This window comes from Lytechinus variegatus, chromosome 2 (genome assembly GCF_018143015.1).
Source record: "Lytechinus variegatus isolate NC3 chromosome 2, Lvar_3.0, whole genome shotgun sequence".
In the NCBI taxonomy this organism is placed as follows: domain Eukaryota; kingdom Metazoa; phylum Echinodermata; class Echinoidea; order Temnopleuroida; family Toxopneustidae; genus Lytechinus; species Lytechinus variegatus.
Window position 1 is genome coordinate 83,572,594 of NC_054741.1, and position 19,765 is coordinate 83,592,358.

Here is a 19,765-nt window from a genome sequence, read left to right on the forward strand (position 1 = left end):
TTAACATAGTTAAAACTGTGTCTTTCACAGCATGTCTCCTGCATTCCCCCAATGTTTGATGAATGAAAATACACCTGCAGGTTTCCTGATGAAAGACACCTCACAGTACCTGTTCCAATAAACCTGGTCTCTTTTCTTCCTTTTTACCATTAAATGATATGGCCCATATTCTGAACTCACCTTTAAATTAAACTCTGGTGTAAAGTTGTGGTTAACTATGGAGAGCCAATCGGGGCACAAATCCATAACAGTACACATCCAATTTATAACTCATATGACACCCAAATTGTCTGGGAATGAGAAATTAAGTATTTTGAAGCATTTTTCTTCATTATGAAAGCAAAATATTAAACATAAGAAATATACAAAAGAAACAGAATGTTTGGCTCCCATAATTTTAGCACAGAGTTAGACCATAGTCTAGATTAAACCTGACTTCAGAATACTGGCCTATGACTGCTATATCATCTGAACTCGCTCATTCCAACATAACATTGTGGTATGCAACCATAGCATATTTAATGAATGTCAGAAAAAATAACCATTTTCATAGAACAGAGTTGTCATATAAAGTACATTATACCAACACTGACTATATTTTACAAAGGCTTGATTTAAATGAAAAATATTTTTTAAAGTAAAATTGTCTAAAATCAACACCATTCAATTAGATCAGACTTTAATAATAGACCACATGATGAAATCCCTGTATCCTTCATCGAATATGACAGAGATAGATAAAACTTACTCTTAGTAATATAAAAACAATTCAAGTTACAGTGGGAATTACAAACAAACATAGGCAAGAATAAAGATCAGAGCTGAGTTAGTAACTCAAGCTTTACATTTAGTAACAGGCACATAAACTAAATTTGCCACATACATTGCAGCACAACATAAAATGAACAGAAAAAAGCATGACTGTAAAACCAAGTTTACATTTTGCACCAACAAATCTAAATTTGTGATGATTTTATGCATAACGTGTAATTTTACTTTTTGTGGTAAGGATAACAAAACATTTACTATCAATCATGAACACATAATTAAAAAAAAATGTTTTGTAATCACAGAAAGCAATTCAATAACTTATCAAGAAACTACAATGATATCAAAGGAAGGCAAATGGCAGGGAAAATGAATATAATTCCTGAACGAAAGCTATCTCACTACTTCTGTTCATACCAAATAAAAATTTGTAGTTGAATCAAGTAGAAATTCATGGGGAGCATAAAATAGTGTTGAAATTGGGGTACCATAAAAGTGACTAAAGTGGGATAATTGTTGAGCACATCTTCAGTTATTCTTTTTAATAAGATAATTTGGCACTTAAAAAAACATGGTGGAGAACTGGAGCATTGGGTACCCACTTTTTAATATCTGTCACCAAATGGTTCAAAGTTTAAATTCCAGCAAATTTTTTTACATTTACTGACGCCGACCCTCACAATGTGGGTAAATTGCAGGTGTAAGTAATGGCAGTCTGAGGATGCAAGTAGGATCACAAAACATAGTTTCATCAATCTTTTAGGAGACTCCTCACGATAGATAATGATGAGCCTCTGTAGCTTGATCCAAAATGATTCCTTAAGATGGACAGAAACTGAAATCAAATGAATATATTCCTCAAAACAGATGCAGGAATGTACAGAAAGGAAAGCATGAGGTAAAATAATTTAAAATCCATTAATATTTGTTATAAGCTACTAAAATCCTTCAATCTGATTGGTTGAGCATTATCAACATGATGCTTGATGAAATACTACTCAGATGTTCATATTTACAGTCTGGCCAGAAATATGAGACAATATACACTCACAAGGCTACAGAAACATCATATTCATGAGAGCAATTGCCAATATATCCTTCTGAGCCTTTGGTTCTGCTCTTATTTCTCCTCATCATCCTTTTAAATATCCTCCTCCTCATCATCATTACCATCATTATCACATCATCATCATCATCATCATCACCATCATCATCATCATCACCTTCAGCAATATCATCACCATCTTAATAATTACAATTTATCATCATCTTTTCTATTCTTTATCATCATGTGACTTACCAGTGGTTTAGATGATGGAAGAGCAGATAGAGTTTCTCTCTCCCTTCGAAGCCAGGTGCCTTAGGGATGTGTTTGTGATAGGCTTTATGGAAGGCTTGACTGAAAGAGTGAAACATAGCTCCTATAGACAGGTCAAACTCATGGTGGCCATAGTAACTAGCTGGGTCATAAATCACTGAAAACATTTCAAGAAAAAATACAATAAGATTAGTAAGATATAATGCAACAATTGTATTAAAGTATTTAATTCCAAGGTTCAAAGACACATACATGATGAAGATTAAAGTCAGTCTAAATTTTTTTCAGTATATTCAGAATTATAATTGAATATCATCTAGCATTACAATCTTACACAAGTGTACTGAAAGCTGAATATTTTTCATCACTTGATTCTCTGTGAGATTTCAATTTGAAATATTAAAAATCTCTTGAATATCGTTATTAATTCTGCTTTCATTTTCTTTAATTAATTACTCTCTGAACAAATATCTTACAGATCCTACAGAATTTAAAGTACTAGATATCAGAAAATGCCATCTTTCAGCCCATTCTATACAAACAAATAGTTTTATATCCAAAAGGAAAAAAATATGGAGATATCTTTATTCAAATTGGGCATTCTGGCACCCAATCGAAATGAATATTCTTGTAAAATTATAAAAGAAACCCAACAAAACATATTTCTATTTCATACATTCCACATCACAACTGTTTTAAAACCAACATGTTTATATAATGCAGTAATATATTGGAGCAGTGACAGACACTTAGAAAGGATTTCCCCAAATTTAAGCGGTACATTAAGGTCACATTTCAATCAGATTTGTGTTGGATTTCAGCTACGAAAAGAGTAAAATAAAGATGAATTTACATGGTTTGTGTAGGATAATTATATTCATTTATATTTTCTAGCAACGATTTGGAATATTGATATTACCTGGACATGATTCTAGCTGGCCTGCATTGCCACCCCATAGATCACCATGCAGTAGAGATGGAGTGATCTCTAATCCTTCAAATAACTTTGGTATTCTTCTCTCAAGGAGAGGCCACATCTCTCTCAACTCCTTGTCGCTGCTCTTCTTCTCTATCATGTCAATCTGCATCTTCAGACGTTGCTGGGTATAGAAGCTCTGTAGTGGAATATTGTATAGAATCTCATTCATAATTAATACAGACACAAACTACTAAAAGTGTAGTGGTTTCATGGAAAAACCATGTATTTTTCATGGGCATACATTGGTCCTGTTTGAGTGTACCGTGAAATCACTACACTCTTTTTCTTCACTATGGAAACCTTCAGAAGTAACAAATTACTATGGTGTGTCATCTGGGGGGTGTTTCATCAATATTGTCACGCAACAATTGTCAGCGCTGTCTAAAACATTTTATACAAAAAAGAGAACCTTATCTGAAGTTTTGCATATCTGTAAGACTGTAACCATTTTCAACAAATATAGAATTAACATTCTCCAACTTCAGGAGCACTGTGCTCACAAAAGGCGGTGCTGCACCATCCCGAGTTTGCTCAATCTCAAGATTTTAGCCCAATTGGCCCTCTTCGCGATTAATCTCAAGATTCAAGAAACCCAGTCTCCACCATCGCAAGAAGAGCGATTCCTGCTCGAGCGAGGCATCGATGCATTATGGTCTGACGCCGTGAATAAATAAACCAAAGTGCGTCTGCACCGACGAATTAGCGCGATAATTCATAAAATACCGCGCTATTTTGCAAATAATCCCAAGTTGACTTGGGATTGCAATCTCGAGATTAATCCTACGAACTCCATGAATCTCCACTGCAAATAATCTCGAGATTGTTCAGATCCCGATAATTTGCCGGATAAGAAATAGCGCGCTAATTTGAAAACTCGGGATGGTGCAGACGGCCCTAGAACTCTTCTCGTTTGAGAATCAGCCCTTTCATCTTCACACACCCTGATCCCCCTTACCCCATGACCTTTGACCCTTACTTACCACCCAGTCATCACTCCATGTATTATCAAGAGGAAGATAACCGCAGCAGGTGGGAGTATGGAAACCAAACTGATTGATGAAACCTTCTGATGTATGTGCTCCTATCCGACCTTCATCTTTCTTGGCTCTCTTACCCAGTTCAATATTGTGTAGATGCAATCTGTATGGAATGGTATACAATAGGAGAAAAGTAGAATGAACATTGAGATGTTGGTGTCTGCAATATGGTGGTTGAAAGAACAAAATACGCAAAAATGTAATCAGAGGACCCAATTTTCTTTTCTAAAAAATGATTAGCATTTCCTCCATTAGGATAATCCTTCTATCCCATGCAATTAATGGCCAAAATATACTTCTTTTTTTTTTGTTGTTTTATTGTATTTAGTGTGGTTAGTGGACATATCTTTATTCGGGGGGGGGGGGGGGGGGGGCAGACAAATGTACATGCGTGAACAAATTTTTTCAAAACACCCCCGTAACAAATTTTTATGTGTGCAAAATAACCCCCTAAACAAGTTTTTCATGGGCTTCATTTAATATTTGTTGTCCCTAAGCAAGTTGTCGCCAGAATATGACCCCTAAACAAGTTTTGTCTACTTGCTTTCACAACCATCTTTCCATTTCCCGCGCCCGTTCCCAGGGTCACTGCTTACAATCGGGAAGAACCCAAACACTTAAGAAAAGAAAAGGAAAACGCCCCTGGGGAAAAAGCTTGGGGAAAAAACATACCCTTAACACGTTTGGGTAGTCTTAAATCAAAAAGCTTTGGAAGAAAAAAGATACCCTAAATACATTTGACCCCGCAATTGATCATTGACCAGTCTTTCAAAACCACTCTTTTTTTTATCTTTATTTTTGATACCCCTTAACGAGTGCATGCACGGCCCTCATCCAAAACTAAAAAAACACCCCTTTAAACAGATTTGTTGGTCACGCAGGTGTATAGCAATATATTTGACTGGCCCTCCCAGGATCTTTACAAATTGTCATCTATATCACCTACAATAATCTGTCATGTGTTTTAACTCCATTGTCTCTTCTTTATAAGTCCTGCTCTATTTTTCTGGGGTTATCAAACCATCATTGTCTTTTATTGTTGAATTGTATTTATATGGTCATGCATTAAATGTAATTGCTTCATTGTAAACTTTGATGTTCATTTAAATACAATAATCTTGAATCTTAATCTAATACTTGCAATAAGTAAAATAAGTACCAATTATTTCTTGAGCAAAAATGGTATTAGTTCTATTGCTGCTGCTGATGATGATGATGTATGTATTTGTAACAAGAAAGCCATTCTAAACCTCTGGAAGCAGCATATTCTATCCCTCAAGCATTCGGGCACAAATTGTCACAAATGGCATGACTCAGCACCAATGGCATGGCAGGGGTTATAACTGGCAGTTGCTACTGGAAACCTTCTAAGATGGGGGAGTAATACACACAAAGGGCTTTCATTTTCAAACAAAATTTCAATCACATAAATGCCCCAACTTGAGGGAAGGGTAACTATTCATACCTCCGCTGAATATGGCCTCAGGATCCTACCTGGCTAACTGTTCACCAAGAGCCGCAGAATGTTTCCCAAGACCTTGAAGATCCAGATATTCCATGATGAATATAGCTCCAGTTCCTGAAGGATGGTCCAGGACTGGTCCAGGTCTTGGAACCTTGATGGTCTCAGTAGCTAGAATAGCATCAAGACTTGCCTTCTCACCGTCAAACATCTGTCTTGCCTTCATCAAAGAAATGTCCAAAAGGCCAATAAAACCAAACTTCCTAGATCATTTTCATTCCAGTGACTAAAAAGGTATCACAGGTGTCTATTCCAGAGTGGGATTTCATAAAGTTACGAAAATGTTACGAAAAACTTTATAATGACTTTATGCAGAACTGGGCTCCATCTTCCAAAGCATTGTGATAGATTCAAACAAAACTCAAATGTAATTGCTTTAAAATTCCTAGCTGAATTATTCAAATTTATAAATTGCGTTTGATTTGAATCCATCTTTACTCTCTGTAAGATAGGGCCCTAGTTGTGTTTGATTTGAATCCATCTTTACTCTCTGTAAAATAGGGCCCTAGTGATCCTTTCTTCCACTACATGATAATATCAAGTATAATAATTGTCATTATTATTTAGAACAAATCTCCTGATTCCAACAATAAATGCATGTTCTTGTCACAGTGCACTGAATTTATATCCACTATATCGATTTAAGTAAACAGAGGGCTTATCATCAATACTGTAACCATAGTAACAAGTGTGAATATAGCATGCTGTTAAATAAGTAAGCATTCACTATTTCTTATAATCTAACACTGAGTGTTAATGCATGAAATCTGCATAAACCATGGTTTTAGTTCCAAAATTCAAAATCACCTTCGTGAATTCAGGCCAATCAATTTACAAAATAATTTTGTAAATTAATACTTAAATGTTTCACGCGCTCAGATAATGGTCTAGTTGAAATTAATAGAATAGCAAGAGAGATAGATAAATCAATAACAGGAAAATAATGAAAAGAAAATTAAAAAGAAAATTACCCCACTCTGTTCATTGATTTTAACAAAGAATTTTCCCTTGTCTGTGTCATAGCTCTGTCCATCGCTGATACAACCTCCTCCAGCTCTGCCCATTGATTTGATCGTTGTAGCACCAACAGCATCTTTCAGTATCTTTTCCATTCTGAGATAGAAAAATGAGGAATTCAATATTGAAATGAATTGACATCAAAGTGCAATCATTATTGGATATCTTATACACTGCATCATTTTTGTATCAAATTGAAGAGTAGATCTATATTAGCCTACTAGTTGATATTCTTTTACAGGAATACTGAAAGCATTTTAGGATGCAATCATGCATTAAAAGACAACCTACCCCCCAGAATGCACAATTTCCATGTGTTATTGTGATAAAAAAAATTTCTCAATGCAAACAAGGCATGCACCAAATCCTTTAGTCACAGTATCAAAGATGCATCATGATAAGGGCCTTCATGATTTTAACTTAATCGCCTTACTCCCTCACTTTCAAGGTTCTAAAAAAAAATATAATTCTCCCCTTCCCCCCCCGGCAAAAACTCTGTGTACTGTCGTTAGTTAATTGCCTCAGAGCCCCCCTCCTCCAAAAAAGTTTGCCCCTTGAGAAGTCCTCCTCCTCCCCCCTCCCCTCATTAAGAAATGCTTCCAGCATAGCACGCCATAGTCCTCAGGTAATATTAAGCAATCATGGCGATTGGAGAATACAGGATGGAGGGCTTGGGACCATTCATGTACACATGCAAGCATCATAGAAGGCAACGATCTTGCACCAAATTCAGGGACTTTGACTCTATATTTAAGCCAAAGTCATATCACATACTGGTAACTAATACAATATGACATTGTCATTGATTAATGTCCTGGTGTTCTAAGCTTTCAGAATTCAGAAGCAGATTTTAGTCACGTGTATGTAAAATGATTTTAGCCCAAAATAGAGTCAAAACCACAAAGGATTTTTCCCTGAATTTGGTCCAGGTTAACTTGGTTATTACAAATTTGAAAGATATTTTCAACTAACTGGTGAACTTTCTTAATCTTGTTATTTTGGGTGGGGGTGCATAGAACTCTTTCTGAGTCGTGTGAACAGACTGTCACCCCTTTCCCAGGTTTACTAAAATAAATGAACAACTATTTTTCACATAAAAAAATCTAGGCCACTAAAAAAAATCTGATTCATCACAGAATAAAATAAACGGGGAATTAATATCATTGTCACAATTCACGATTCACTGCTATACTTACCAGACAGGGCAGTGCTTTTCACTCCCAAGTCCCATTGACTTCGGAAGTCACCAAGTACACAAACACACACTATAGGCCTACCATCAATACTGTTTATGAATTGACCTCACTAGGTCAGGTGTGCACTATTATTAAATGGCCCAACAAATGTAAGTTAAACTTAAAGGTCAAGTCCACCTCAGAAAAATGTTTATTTGAATCAACAGAGAAAAATCAGACAAGCACAATGCTGAAAGATTCATCAAAATCGGATGTAAAATAAGAAAGTTATGACATTTCAAAGTTTCGCTTATTTTTAACAAAATAGTTATATGAACCAGCCAGTTACATCCAAATGAGAGAGTTGAAGATGTCACTCACTCACTATTTCTTTTGTTTTTTATAATTTGAATTAAACAATATTTCAATTTTTACGAATTTGAGGATGACGATTAGGACCTCCTTGCCTGAAGCGCAAAATGTTAAAATAATGGAATCCTACGTGTTCAGGGAGTAATGAAACTTCATTTCACATGACAATGATGAGAAAATCAAAATATTTCATATTTCAAAAAATAAAATACAAAAGAAATAGTGAGTGAGTGATGTCATCAGCTCCCTCATTTGCATACCGACCGAGATGTGCATATAACTGTTTTGTGAAATGAAGTGAAACTTTAAAATGTCATAACTTTCTTATTTTACATCCGATTTTGATGAAATTTTCAGTGTTATGCTTGTTGAATTTTTCTCTTTTTATTCAAATCAAGTTTTTGTTGGGGTGGACTTGTCCTTTTAAGGCAGCAACAAACTTACAAAGTTATATTTCAGTATCACTCAATTTAAAAAATCAAAAATTTATTTTGTTAGGGATTTTCCCGTGCCTTCCTCTCAGCCAGGCCCAGGGGTCACTCAAAGCATCACTTTTTAACGTGTACCATTGTTGAGTTAGTTAGAATTCCTTAAGTTAAAGCTAAAAATTAGCTAACAGTATAACACTGAGTGAGTCACTTTAATTTTAGTAACACATTTTCCAAGATGTGGGACTGCAAAATGATCTCTATGCCATGGCTGATGACATGAGTCACTCTGATATTGAGTTCGGTTGCAAAAGATGGTAAGAACGCTTACGCACCTTCAAATCATTAGAATATTAAGAAACTGAACATGACTCACATCAGCTAAAGAATATCTTTCCTCTTTTTTCTTTGTCTTGACTTCAGCTCAGCTGCATGAGCCCGGCGCTATCAAAGTGGTTCACAAATCACATATACGGCCGGTTAACCGCGCTGATTAGGGAATCCCCCTAAATCAGATACAAAGTACAATACACCACAAAACAAGGGCTGAAGTTGTTGGATATATCTTCTGACGGACTGCAAACATAAATCGCGGATTCCCGCCCATATGGTGAACAGAAGATTGATTTTTTTTTCAAAATACGACTCTCTCCGGCTCGAGATCCTCGCGAGATAGCGAGGAGAACAATTCACAATTGGACCTCGGCCGGTGAGTGCCACGCCCATATAAGAATGTTAGGGAAATGGGAAATTCCCTAAGCACGTAATCAAGCATGTGCATGGAAATGGTATTCTGCACAAGAATAGTCAGGGACAAAGAAAAAAGGGGAACGAAGAATTAAGGAGGAACACAGAATGCAATGGAAGCTTGAATCATATAAAATTTTAAAGAAGCGTAAGTAGAACAGAAAAGAAACGTCTATAATGAAAATTAAACATTTCTGTATTCAATTCATGATTCATTTCCATCCTTCCACTTTTTCTTTCCTAGTTCCCTCCTCCAAAAAATTTTGAAGGAAAGAAATAACCCCGAAGAATGGGCTCATCTATAGGGACTACTTCTGCTCCGTTTCGTGCTAGAAATGTCTTTGTTTACATTTGTTTGTTTGTTTATTTTTTGTTGAAAGCTTATTCCTGTTGGAGAATGTTGCCTCATCCACTGCTAGAAAGCAACTCGATGATACGATAAATCAGTTAGATTACCTGCCACTAGAATAAAAAAGAATATTTTCTGAGGTAGCGAACTCTAAAATTCTAGACTCGCACTACAACAAAGGGATGAACATCTAATATCATGTGGGGGTCACCCAATGCCTCTGAGAGTTGGGACTGCTATCACTATCCAATACTAATTTGATGTGAGCCTTCAAGTTTCTTTATTTGGCCTCTCTTCACTTGTATTATTAATCAATGACTTTCATTTCACTCTTTACATCATGACATGATTATATATTCGAAATGTACAATCAAATCGAAATGGGATTCTTTTTTGGGGTAATACCAATCAATATCTATCAGGTAAATTGCTACTTTTGCAAAAGAAATCTCTTTGTATTATTTGTAGTTTTGCTTTCCGTTCTCACTCACATGCACGTATCCACTTTTTCTTGAAAGTAAACTGTTGAGAGTCAAAGACAGTGGCGTAACTACGCATGGGGGCACGTGCCCTCCCCCCATCGGTTGGCCAAAAAAAAAACGGGAGAAGAATGATGGGAAAGAAATAATTATTGTACATTGTAATGTTATATGTTATGTTATATTACATAAGAAATAAGTTTTTCATAACTTTATGAAACATTATTTGCTCAGGGCCTATTTGTTCATTAATTATTCCTGGTACTCGCATTGTCTGTTTAACGAGATATATAATCATAATTATGTTGTACTAAAAAGTACTAAAAAACTGTTTTCAAGTCAATATGTTCCAAATATATTTCATCGCACTTCGAGTTACTATTTTTTTATGTAGTTCTTTTTCATGACTACTTAAAGTGATTGCCCCGTTTTAAGGTCTGCATATAAAAAAATCCTGTCCGTGCATGCATGCTTACGTTCGAATTAGTGGATTTATGAGATATGTCTGCTCTTCATGAATTCCTAAAACCAGTCCTTAAAATGTCTCTTTTTTCTAATCAGCAATCGCTTTGCACTCGCATTAGGTGACTATGGTGAGATATGTATACTCTTAATGGATTCTTTAAAAAAAAAAGAAATATTCCTTAAAACGTCCCTGTTTGGGGTCAATATTTACAAAATTTTCAGCTCACACTTCGCGCGCGCATCATTTTGTCAGTGAAATACGTAGTCTTAGTAGATTCCTACAAACAAGCCTTATAATGCCCTTCTTCAGATCTGAATTTCCTATATTTTCAGCACGCACTTTGAGCTAGTGAGATGCGTATGATAATCATGATTAAAAAAGCTCTTTATCTGTTTGGGTATGATTCTAACAAAATCAGCAAGCGCTTGGCACTCAAATTAGATGTATATGGTGAGATATGTATTCTTTTATTTGATTCCTGAAAATAGTCCTTAAACTGTCTCTGTTTGGGGTCAATAAATACACAAATTTCGGCGCGCGCTTCGCGCTCGCATTGTTTGTTTAGCGAGACAGTTACGTATTTTCATTTTTAAAAAGTTGCCTATTATGTCCCTTTCTAGGTCTGAATATAAAAGAAAATTAGATCGCGCTTTGCGCTCGCATCATTTGATTAGTGCATGAGATACATTACATATCCGCTCAATGACACAGTCCTTAAATATCTTTATTAGGTCAATAGGCCTGTATATATACCTGGCAATTGAGCGCGCTCACTGAGTGACTCAATTTTGTTGCTGGTGCCCCCCCCCCCCTTGCCGTGACCCACGGTACGCCACTGGTCAAAGACTTGTATATATTTAGTTAGGCCCTTTGAGAAGCACAATTAAAATTTGTAATTTAAAAATGCTGTTAAAACAGCAGTGTTTTTTTTAAGTGAAGACCTTTTTTGGGGGGAGGGGCTTGTCAAATTTTCGTGGACGAAATATCCCCTTTTTGGTTATAATCCCCTTTATATATTTGCTTGTCAATTATTTTTCGTGGACGAAATACTCGTAATTTTTGGTTAAAACCCTTATTTTTTGGCTTGTCAAATTTTTCATCGGGAAAATGTGCCCCCCCCCCTTTCAAAAATCATGGATTCGCCCCTGGCCTGCAGTTACAATAATAACGCACAATACCCCATATTTTTGATGACATGTTCCCTAAAAATAAACTTTATCACAACTCCCCCACGGGACCCAATGAGACACTCTGACGAATTTCATTACACCACTTTACTGGCCAAAAACTCATTCATATACAACACAGTCCTAAATTCTGGAATTCCCTTCCTAATAATGTTAAAGACAGTGTCTCAAACGGAAATTCAAACTTCTCATGCTTCATTCAAATAATTCTTCGCAACATTTCGTTATTACCTTAATTATCATCTTTACATTTTATTTATTTATTTTTTTACTTTGTATTGTCAACTTTTGTTATTTCACCAGATCAAGCTAGCCTGTGGTCAGCTCTTCCCCATTCTGACTTTTTCTCCACTTTTTATTTGCTTATCGTTTTCTACTTATCTTGTCTTTCCCTGTTCTGTCTCTTGTTTTGTCTAGTCATTCCTTCTCTCTTCTCTCTTCTTTTTCTTTTGTCGAATGCGCAATATATCATTCATAACGGAGACCTCTTTGTTTGACAAGCCTTTCATCTAGTCATTAACTTGAAATAATTTAGTTATGTTCATATCAACATTCTGATTTTCACGTATTTTCGTTCCTTCTCTTTTTTTTTCTTTCCTGTATACGCATATATGATTAAGTCGACAATTTACTACTTTTTTTTCATTTCCAAGGGGGATCCACACTTTACAATATTGCTTTCAGTGGACCCCCCCATTTCCATCTGATCAATATTACACTGGGTTTTTTTACGGGGTCAGAGCATTAATCTGTAAACTTGTATCCGATTTATATTACGTTGTATTATGCTTGAATGGAAATGAAATGAATTGAATTGAATTGAAAAATTGATATATTAGGCATATTGGATTCCAAAAGTGCTGGAAAGTGTCCTGAATTTATTGACTCAACTCGTGCAGTAACCATGAATCGGGGGTGATAAATTACAACAAACAAGAGCTTTTAATCATAATTTAACCATAATCAAAACACAACATCTTCTCTCTAGCAAAAAATGCTTCATATCGATGTCAAAAGTGGATCCAGCATTGTCCAATAAGGTGTGGTATCATTCACAGACCACACCTTTTCCCAGGCGATCGACTGCTAAAAGAGCTTAAAGCTATAAAGTTTATCATTATACAGTGAAACCTGTCTATAGTGACCACCTAAGGCAAACCACACAATACAGACTGAGACTGGTGGCTACTATAGACAGGTTTCTACACAAAATTTCCCTCCATGGGAATCGGTTTTAGTGGTCACTCATCCTTTTTTTGTAACAGGTCTGTCCATTTCCTACCCAATCCACACTGACATCATTATACAGTGCGTATCAAAAAAAGGTTTACACTTAGAAAAAATCATGTAAAATCATACATCTGTAATATCCTGAAGAATTTTCCGCATTTTACCATTGGTACGTATCGATATAACTGTCGAAAAATATTTCCGCTAGAGTTAGACAGCTGGCAGCCGTCTGTTTCGAGGATTTTTTTAACATTTTATTTTTTTTTTTATTTCTCCTCGTACACAGACGGCTCGCTATCGTGCAGCCACCTTCAGGGGACTTGCAATGCAAAATCCCCCCGTCGGGGCTTTTCAATTTTTGTCTTTAATGAATAAAAATTTCGAAAATTATAGTGACCAGAGTGCAAATTTATATTCCCTCTTGGCATCAATTGCCAAAAAACGGAGAAAAATGAAGTTAAAAGGAACAAAAACAGTGACTTACCTCGGCTGTCGCGCAAATTCACTTCCCCGTTTTATCCGATCTTAAGTACATAAACATATGGCCATTGAGTCCCCTGTACAGATCGCGCTAGAACTTCGGTCTCTGTATTTGGTGACTGAAGCCAACGAAGTTCAGCTGAACAACCAACAAAACAGAGACCGAAGCTTTTGGTCTTCGCTATAGAGTGAGCACAGGGCCGTCACCGGGGGGGGGGGGGGGGGGGGGGGTGCGGAGGGTGCGAACGCACCCCCCTTCAGAACAAAAACCAAAACAAAAAAAAAAAAAACAAAAAAACAATAGGCATGTTGACCAGTATGTACTTTCTATATCCATTCTGGCCGGCGGGCTATATAACTGCGTGAAATTGAGTTAATACGTTGTTTTTTGTGTTTTTGTGTTTTTTTTCATAAAAAGCACCCCCCCTAGAAAAAAGCTGGTGACGGCCCTGGAGCACCACTTACTTTTGAAAAGTTAGTGAAAAATGATTTGCGCAGAACTTTGAAATAGTTATGCAAATGAAAGTAGACCTTAATCATGAAGAACACATGGAATTTAACTAGTAGACTTGATTAGATAATATCTTTAACGCTTTTTAACTTGTTTCCTTGCCTAAAACACTTCAAAGAGTGCATTGCGCCCCACCCCACTCCCCCACACACCGAGGCCATCGTGACGATGTTTGCTTTATATACACTGAGCCGTGATTTACATGAAATGGCTTAGGCTTGATTTTCATTTTGTTAATCATTGTCAAGCTTGGAAAAAGTGTTGAGAAACAAGTATTACACGAAAAATGAAATGAAAATTTAAATTGATCCACAATGTGCTGCACTCAACCCAGGTGAGGTATACTGTACCTGGCAGGAATTTATTCCTTGAAACGCAGCGCGCGTAACAGCTGCACTGCTAAAGCCAGGGTAATTATGCTGCAGATACTGTAGAGCGCTTAGAGACTTCTGACAAAGTAAGCGTTAGGCGTTATATAAGCAAGTATGATTATTAAACCCACTTTGAATGATAAAAACTTAGTGAAAAAATGCTGGAGATGTCTGATATAAACTTTTCTTCAGATTCGGTTATGTCCTCAGATCCAGCTGGCACAAAAAGGGTAAAGGTTGTGCTTACTAAGTGTTGAAATTTCAATTTGGGTAGTAAAATTGTTATAAAATGCTTGAATATATCTGTTTTATTTCAATTGACTAAAAGTGCAAGGGAAATGTATGAGAGATGTTTCGCAGGGTAAGTTTGATTTCACCCTTTCCCCTTGACACAGCGTGAAAACGAGCATTTCTGCGCAAACAGATTTCTGCGAGCTTTACAAAAATGGACAGTGCCACATTCTGTCAAAACCTTTACTTTCATTGGATAGATGAGACCCAAACCCATGATTATATGTGAAAAAATTACCCATATGTTGTATATTTTTTAATTCCCAGGGCTTTTTCAAAGTGTAAACTTTTTTTGATACGCACTGTATAGCTAGCTCGCTAATCCGAAATGCAGGTCAATGATTAATTATGTACCTTTTTATAAGGCCGCCACCATCATCAAACCTCTATAATCGCTCACGATGGCGACCTCCTGCATTCCTTAAAATTATCATTTTGTTATCTTGTTGATATTTATAAGCAATGAAAATTAATATCAACAAGATGTATTTTAACATAATATGACTATTATTATGATTATTGTTTTTTTATTGTATAGGGGAAGGCGAGGATAAGTTGTGACACTTTTTGCTTTTTGCATGTTAGACCTGATTATGATTAATGATCTTGAAGAAATATGTACCTTGCCTTAAAATCTAATTTTTCTGATGTATTTTTCACCTATATATAACTTTCTACCCCCACCGTGACTGAAAGTCACTGTCACCTATGAAAAGAGAGATGTCAAATGGCTCAACTTGCCCCATCTGTGGGGTAAGTTGAGCCACAAAAACTATGTAAAAATATGGGGGGAAGAACCACCATGTAATTTTTTCAAATTAAAATATTTTCACTCACTCATTCCCTATAAATACCAACATCCTCTAAAAGGAAAAGAACAGTCATGTAAATTTGCTCCTTTCTGTCTGCATATCGATGGCTTTTAAAGGTTTATATATATATATATATATATATATATATATATATATATATACATTACATAAGAATTGCCATGGCTATACTTGCTCCATGTTGGTTTGCTCAACTTACCCCAGTCATAACTTAATGCAATAATTTCGCATCCACTCATTTCTTATGCATCCATCATGTAGAAAACTACAACAAGAATGAAGATCCATACCTGGACTAACATTCTTATAATCTTTATTATATCTAAAGGCGTGTGCGTGTAAAAAGCACTTTCACACCCATTTTTACTTTTTTTGCTGAAATTTGTTTTTTTCCCTCTAAAAAGTAGTTTTGTTTCAAAGTTCAAAAAAATGTGGTGGGGTTAAGTGCATTGGCGGCGGAAGCCAATAAATTTAGGGGGTGTCCACCTGAAATTTTTGGATGGACACATGTAAAAAATAGGACAAGCGACCCAAAAATTTTTGAGAAGCAAAAAAAAAAAAAAAAGGTCATCAACCTAAATTTTAGGGGGGGGGGACAACACTCGTGTCAAGGGGGTCCACGTGAATTTAGGGGGGGACGCATGAAAAAAAATTGACAAGCAAAAAAAAAAAAAAAAAAAAAAAAAAAAGAGGTTATCAAAACAAAATTTAGGGGGGGACCGTCCCCCCACCTAAAATTTAGGGGGGGGACACGTCCCCCCCGCTTCCGCCGCCTATGGTTAGGTGTTATGCAATGGGTCATCAATATATGACACCACCACAATGTCTGACTCATTCATTATTAGATTGGGGGTGGTGGCTCAACTTGCCCCTATGCTCAACTTACCCTGCCTTCCCCTACTTGTCAAATTCTGATACTGATGTGAATTCAGAATCCGGTTCAGAATTCAAATCAAATCGAACCTATAAAGGCAGTCGCAGTTATCGTTAAGACAGGTTTGATGGGGGGGGCGGTAGCGAAAAATGCGAGCGCCCGCGATAAAATGTGAAAATCTTCATCTTTCTTTCTTTCTTTCTTTCTTTCTTTCTTTCTTTCTTTCTTTCTTTCTTTCTCTCTCTCTCTCTCTCTCTCTTTCTTTCTTTCTTTCTTTCTTTCTTTTTTTTATGAGGTGTACGTCCCCCAACTGAAATTTAGGGGGACGTCCCCCCCCATTCGCCGCCAAAAGGCCCCGTGTATCGTGCCGTATCGAACGTGTCCGCGCAGGCATGCCGGCGGACTGCGATCCTCAAGACTCGACTCGAAAAGCTGCGTGATCAGTTGAAACCAAGCACACAATTCTGACAATCCCATTGAAAGCACGTGTGGCCAATTTTGCATCATGTTGATCAATGAGGAAAATTTTATCGTGTATATACTGTACCATATATGTATTCTCAATAGGCGATAAAAAAGTTAAAACCACTTCTTCTTCTTCTTCTTCTGATAAAGTACAGTCCACCGACTGGTGTATTGTCGTACTATATTTGGCAGGTCTGGTGTGGAGTATGTACAGTGCCATTTTAAAATATACTAAAAAGTTACTACTTGTAAAGTGCAGCTAAAAAACCATGCTCCTCTCTTAGCGAAGCAGGATGCTCTGTACCTCTTGTTTGAAGAGGCTAACAGAGGTGACATTGGTAGTTGAATTTCTTCCTTAAATATTTCCAGGAACATTTTTTTTTTGGAAAATAGAAGAAAATAATGACTTTCCCATAGAAAAATGAATAAAATTACTAGATGTATGTATTAATTGATTTGCAGAAAACCTGCATATCGTTGACACAACTACTTTTGGCAGGGGTTTTCGGTTTTGAGTCCATAGTATTGTTCAGGGGCCGTGGAAGTGGGGAGCCCGGGGGGCTAACCCCCACCTTTTTCCAAAACCATGTACTAAAACTTGAAAATGACCATATGATTGTGATTTTTTTGCATGGTCACCCCCCCCCCTCTTTTGGCTCAGTCACTTTGAAAACCGTTCCGCGGCCACTGTTGTTCTTGTATATTCATCTGAATATTGCGTGGCTAATGGTCATTTAACTTAAGATTTGTTTTCTTCACATATTTTTTATATGTAAAAAAAAAACAATATAGAGTCTCAAACAAAAAAATTCTCCACTTCAAGTCGGGATTCAAGTTCAGTAGGCCTATATCTCTAGTTGTGTGTTCATCACTTTCACCAAACCTTTTCTGGGGGAGGAGTGTCATAAATTAAAAAATCGTCTATAAAAAAGAAAATTTGATAATACTACCCCTCCCCCCAAAAAATATTTAATCCCAAATGGGGCCTTATGTGATTTTTTTTACCCAGATCACTAAATGATGTGAATGATCATTATTTCCGCAAAACTTTGTCCGAGTGCCAACTTGTACATTTCGTGAACCAATCTCTAACTTCAGTCTTTTGCCGAGCTGTCAATGCAGTGATTGAGCAGACGATCTAGCGGCAGAGATTGAACCGAAAAACATTTAAAAATATATATCGACCCGTCTACCTTTATTAAGATTCATCAACCATTCAGGGTGAGAGGCAGTATTTCTTCTAAGACTAATTGAAGACCATCTTTGAACTGTCAATATGTCAGGAAGAGTGAGAAGGCGAGAGTCGGCAAATCCAACGGATTCTGCAACCATCTCCCTGAACGAAAGAATCTTGAAAGAGTGCAACACGCTTTACACTGACGAAGAAAGAGGTTTGTATATTGAATGGTAGGATGGGGGCTGGGTGTCCGGACACGTATTGACGTAACAAAAATGAACTCTTCTTTTTTGCCTTTGGATTAAACAAAAAGTGTGCATTGATTATTCCTAATCATCAATATCTGTTCTCTATACTATGATCTAACGGGGACGGGACAACTCGGACCACGGGACATCTCGGACCGCGGGCCGAGTTGTCCCACCCAGTACGAGATTTTTTTCCACAAGTTTGCGTCTATTTTTCCGTCATTTCGAAATTTCTTGTAAAGATTTTTTAGAGATATGGTCTGATGGTAATGTTCTTCACATTTTATTACTTTTTTTCGCTGAAATAAAAAAAAAAGGGTAATTTTAGGCGTTTTTCGACAGCTCGCGATTCCCATAGGCGAGCGTGTATTAACTGTGTCGGTGCTCGGCTCGGCCCCGCTCAATAACTGACTTGATTTTGTGATCATTTCTCCTCAAAGTACCACTTTTATCGCAGAAGATGGACTTTGTTGTATTCCATTACCTCCATTTTCTCATCACAAGGATAAAATTTGGTGTATTTGCACGATTTTGTTCAAGTTTTTCACCTTTTTCTCTCTGGTCGCAAGAAGCGAACAACCGATGAACGGTCCGCTGCTCTTCATCGTAATTCTCCGTAGCTCGGCCGCCTAAACTGGCGGGGTGGGATTTAGCCCGAATCCACAATGGAAGTGGGCGTGCAGTCAAAGAGCTGAGCTTGACTGAGTGAGAGTGAACTAGAGTTTGAAGCTTGGCCAGTGTGGCCAGCGCTCAAAATGAAATTATGCTAGGGAGGACCGCAAAATTATGCTAAAATTATGCCAAATGAAATAACAACATGGAGCAGCAAAAAATACTAAATTACGCTAAAATTTATGCAAAAATGGGTGAGATGACTTAACAATTTTTTGAAATCAAATGAAATAAATAAATAGGTCTATATAAATAAAATAAAAACTATTAAAAAAACAAAAAAATGAAAAATAAAATTTGATTTTTTTTTTGAAAATTATAATATCAAATATAAAAAAATAATAAAAAAAATTGACAATCTAATTACAATAAACAATTTGCTAAGTAGATACAAAAATTCAATGACTTGCACGGTTCTCATGCACTGGGAGAAGCCTGAAAGAAGGGGCGGCGGGTATGAAAACCTGTATGTATCTTGTCCAGATTGTGAAGACTTAAAAAAAAACATAAACAAAATATTGGCCTGAGCCCCCCCCCCCCACAAAATGCATCCAGCCTTGCATCGCCACTCACACCCTGCCTGTCTTTATTCTAGTCTTTATTCTAAGCTTGCTGAAAAGGGGTATAGTTCTATATTCAAAATAAGTTTTTTAGATCCTGCATGGGAATACTTGGTTGACATAGTAACCGAGGGGGGAAACTTTCTTGTCGTAAGCATGTAAAATTCATGTTATATCTTTTTTTCTGTATGATGCTGCAGGAATTGCTTCAA

At 36.7% G+C, this 19,765-nt stretch overlaps 1 protein-coding gene across 1 annotated transcript; it reads right to left on the reverse strand.

Moving 5' to 3' along the window:
* Positions 1-489: 489 nt before the first annotated feature.
* LOC121409308 (ketosamine-3-kinase-like) lies at positions 490-9,101 on the reverse strand. Its single transcript, XM_041601233.1, has 7 exons — positions 8,993-9,101; positions 6,596-6,737; positions 5,597-5,784; positions 4,046-4,205; positions 3,006-3,201; positions 2,069-2,243; positions 490-1,586 (listed from the first exon to the last, which is right to left on the reverse strand). Exons 2-7 carry the CDS (start codon positions 6,734-6,736, stop codon positions 1,520-1,522), a joined length of 927 nt encoding a protein of 308 aa, XP_041457167.1. The 5' UTR covers position 6,737; positions 8,993-9,101; the 3' UTR covers positions 490-1,519.
* Between the last annotated feature and the right edge of the window lie 10,664 nt (positions 9,102-19,765).

Bases quoted from the DNA above. Each gene is read 5' to 3' on its own strand.
- LOC121409308 (XM_041601233.1), bottom strand. From the start codon at position 6,736: ATGGAAAAGATACTGAAAGATGCTGTTGGTGCTACAACGATCAAATCA. The intron at 5,785-6,595 runs GTAATTTTCTTT...TCTTTGATGAAG, and splicing joins AAATCAATGAACAGAGTGGG to GCAAGACAGATGTTTGACGG. The intron at 2,244-3,005 runs GTAATATCAATA...AAATGTTTTCAG, and splicing joins CCAGCTAGAATCATGTCCAG to TGATTTATGACCCAGCTAGT.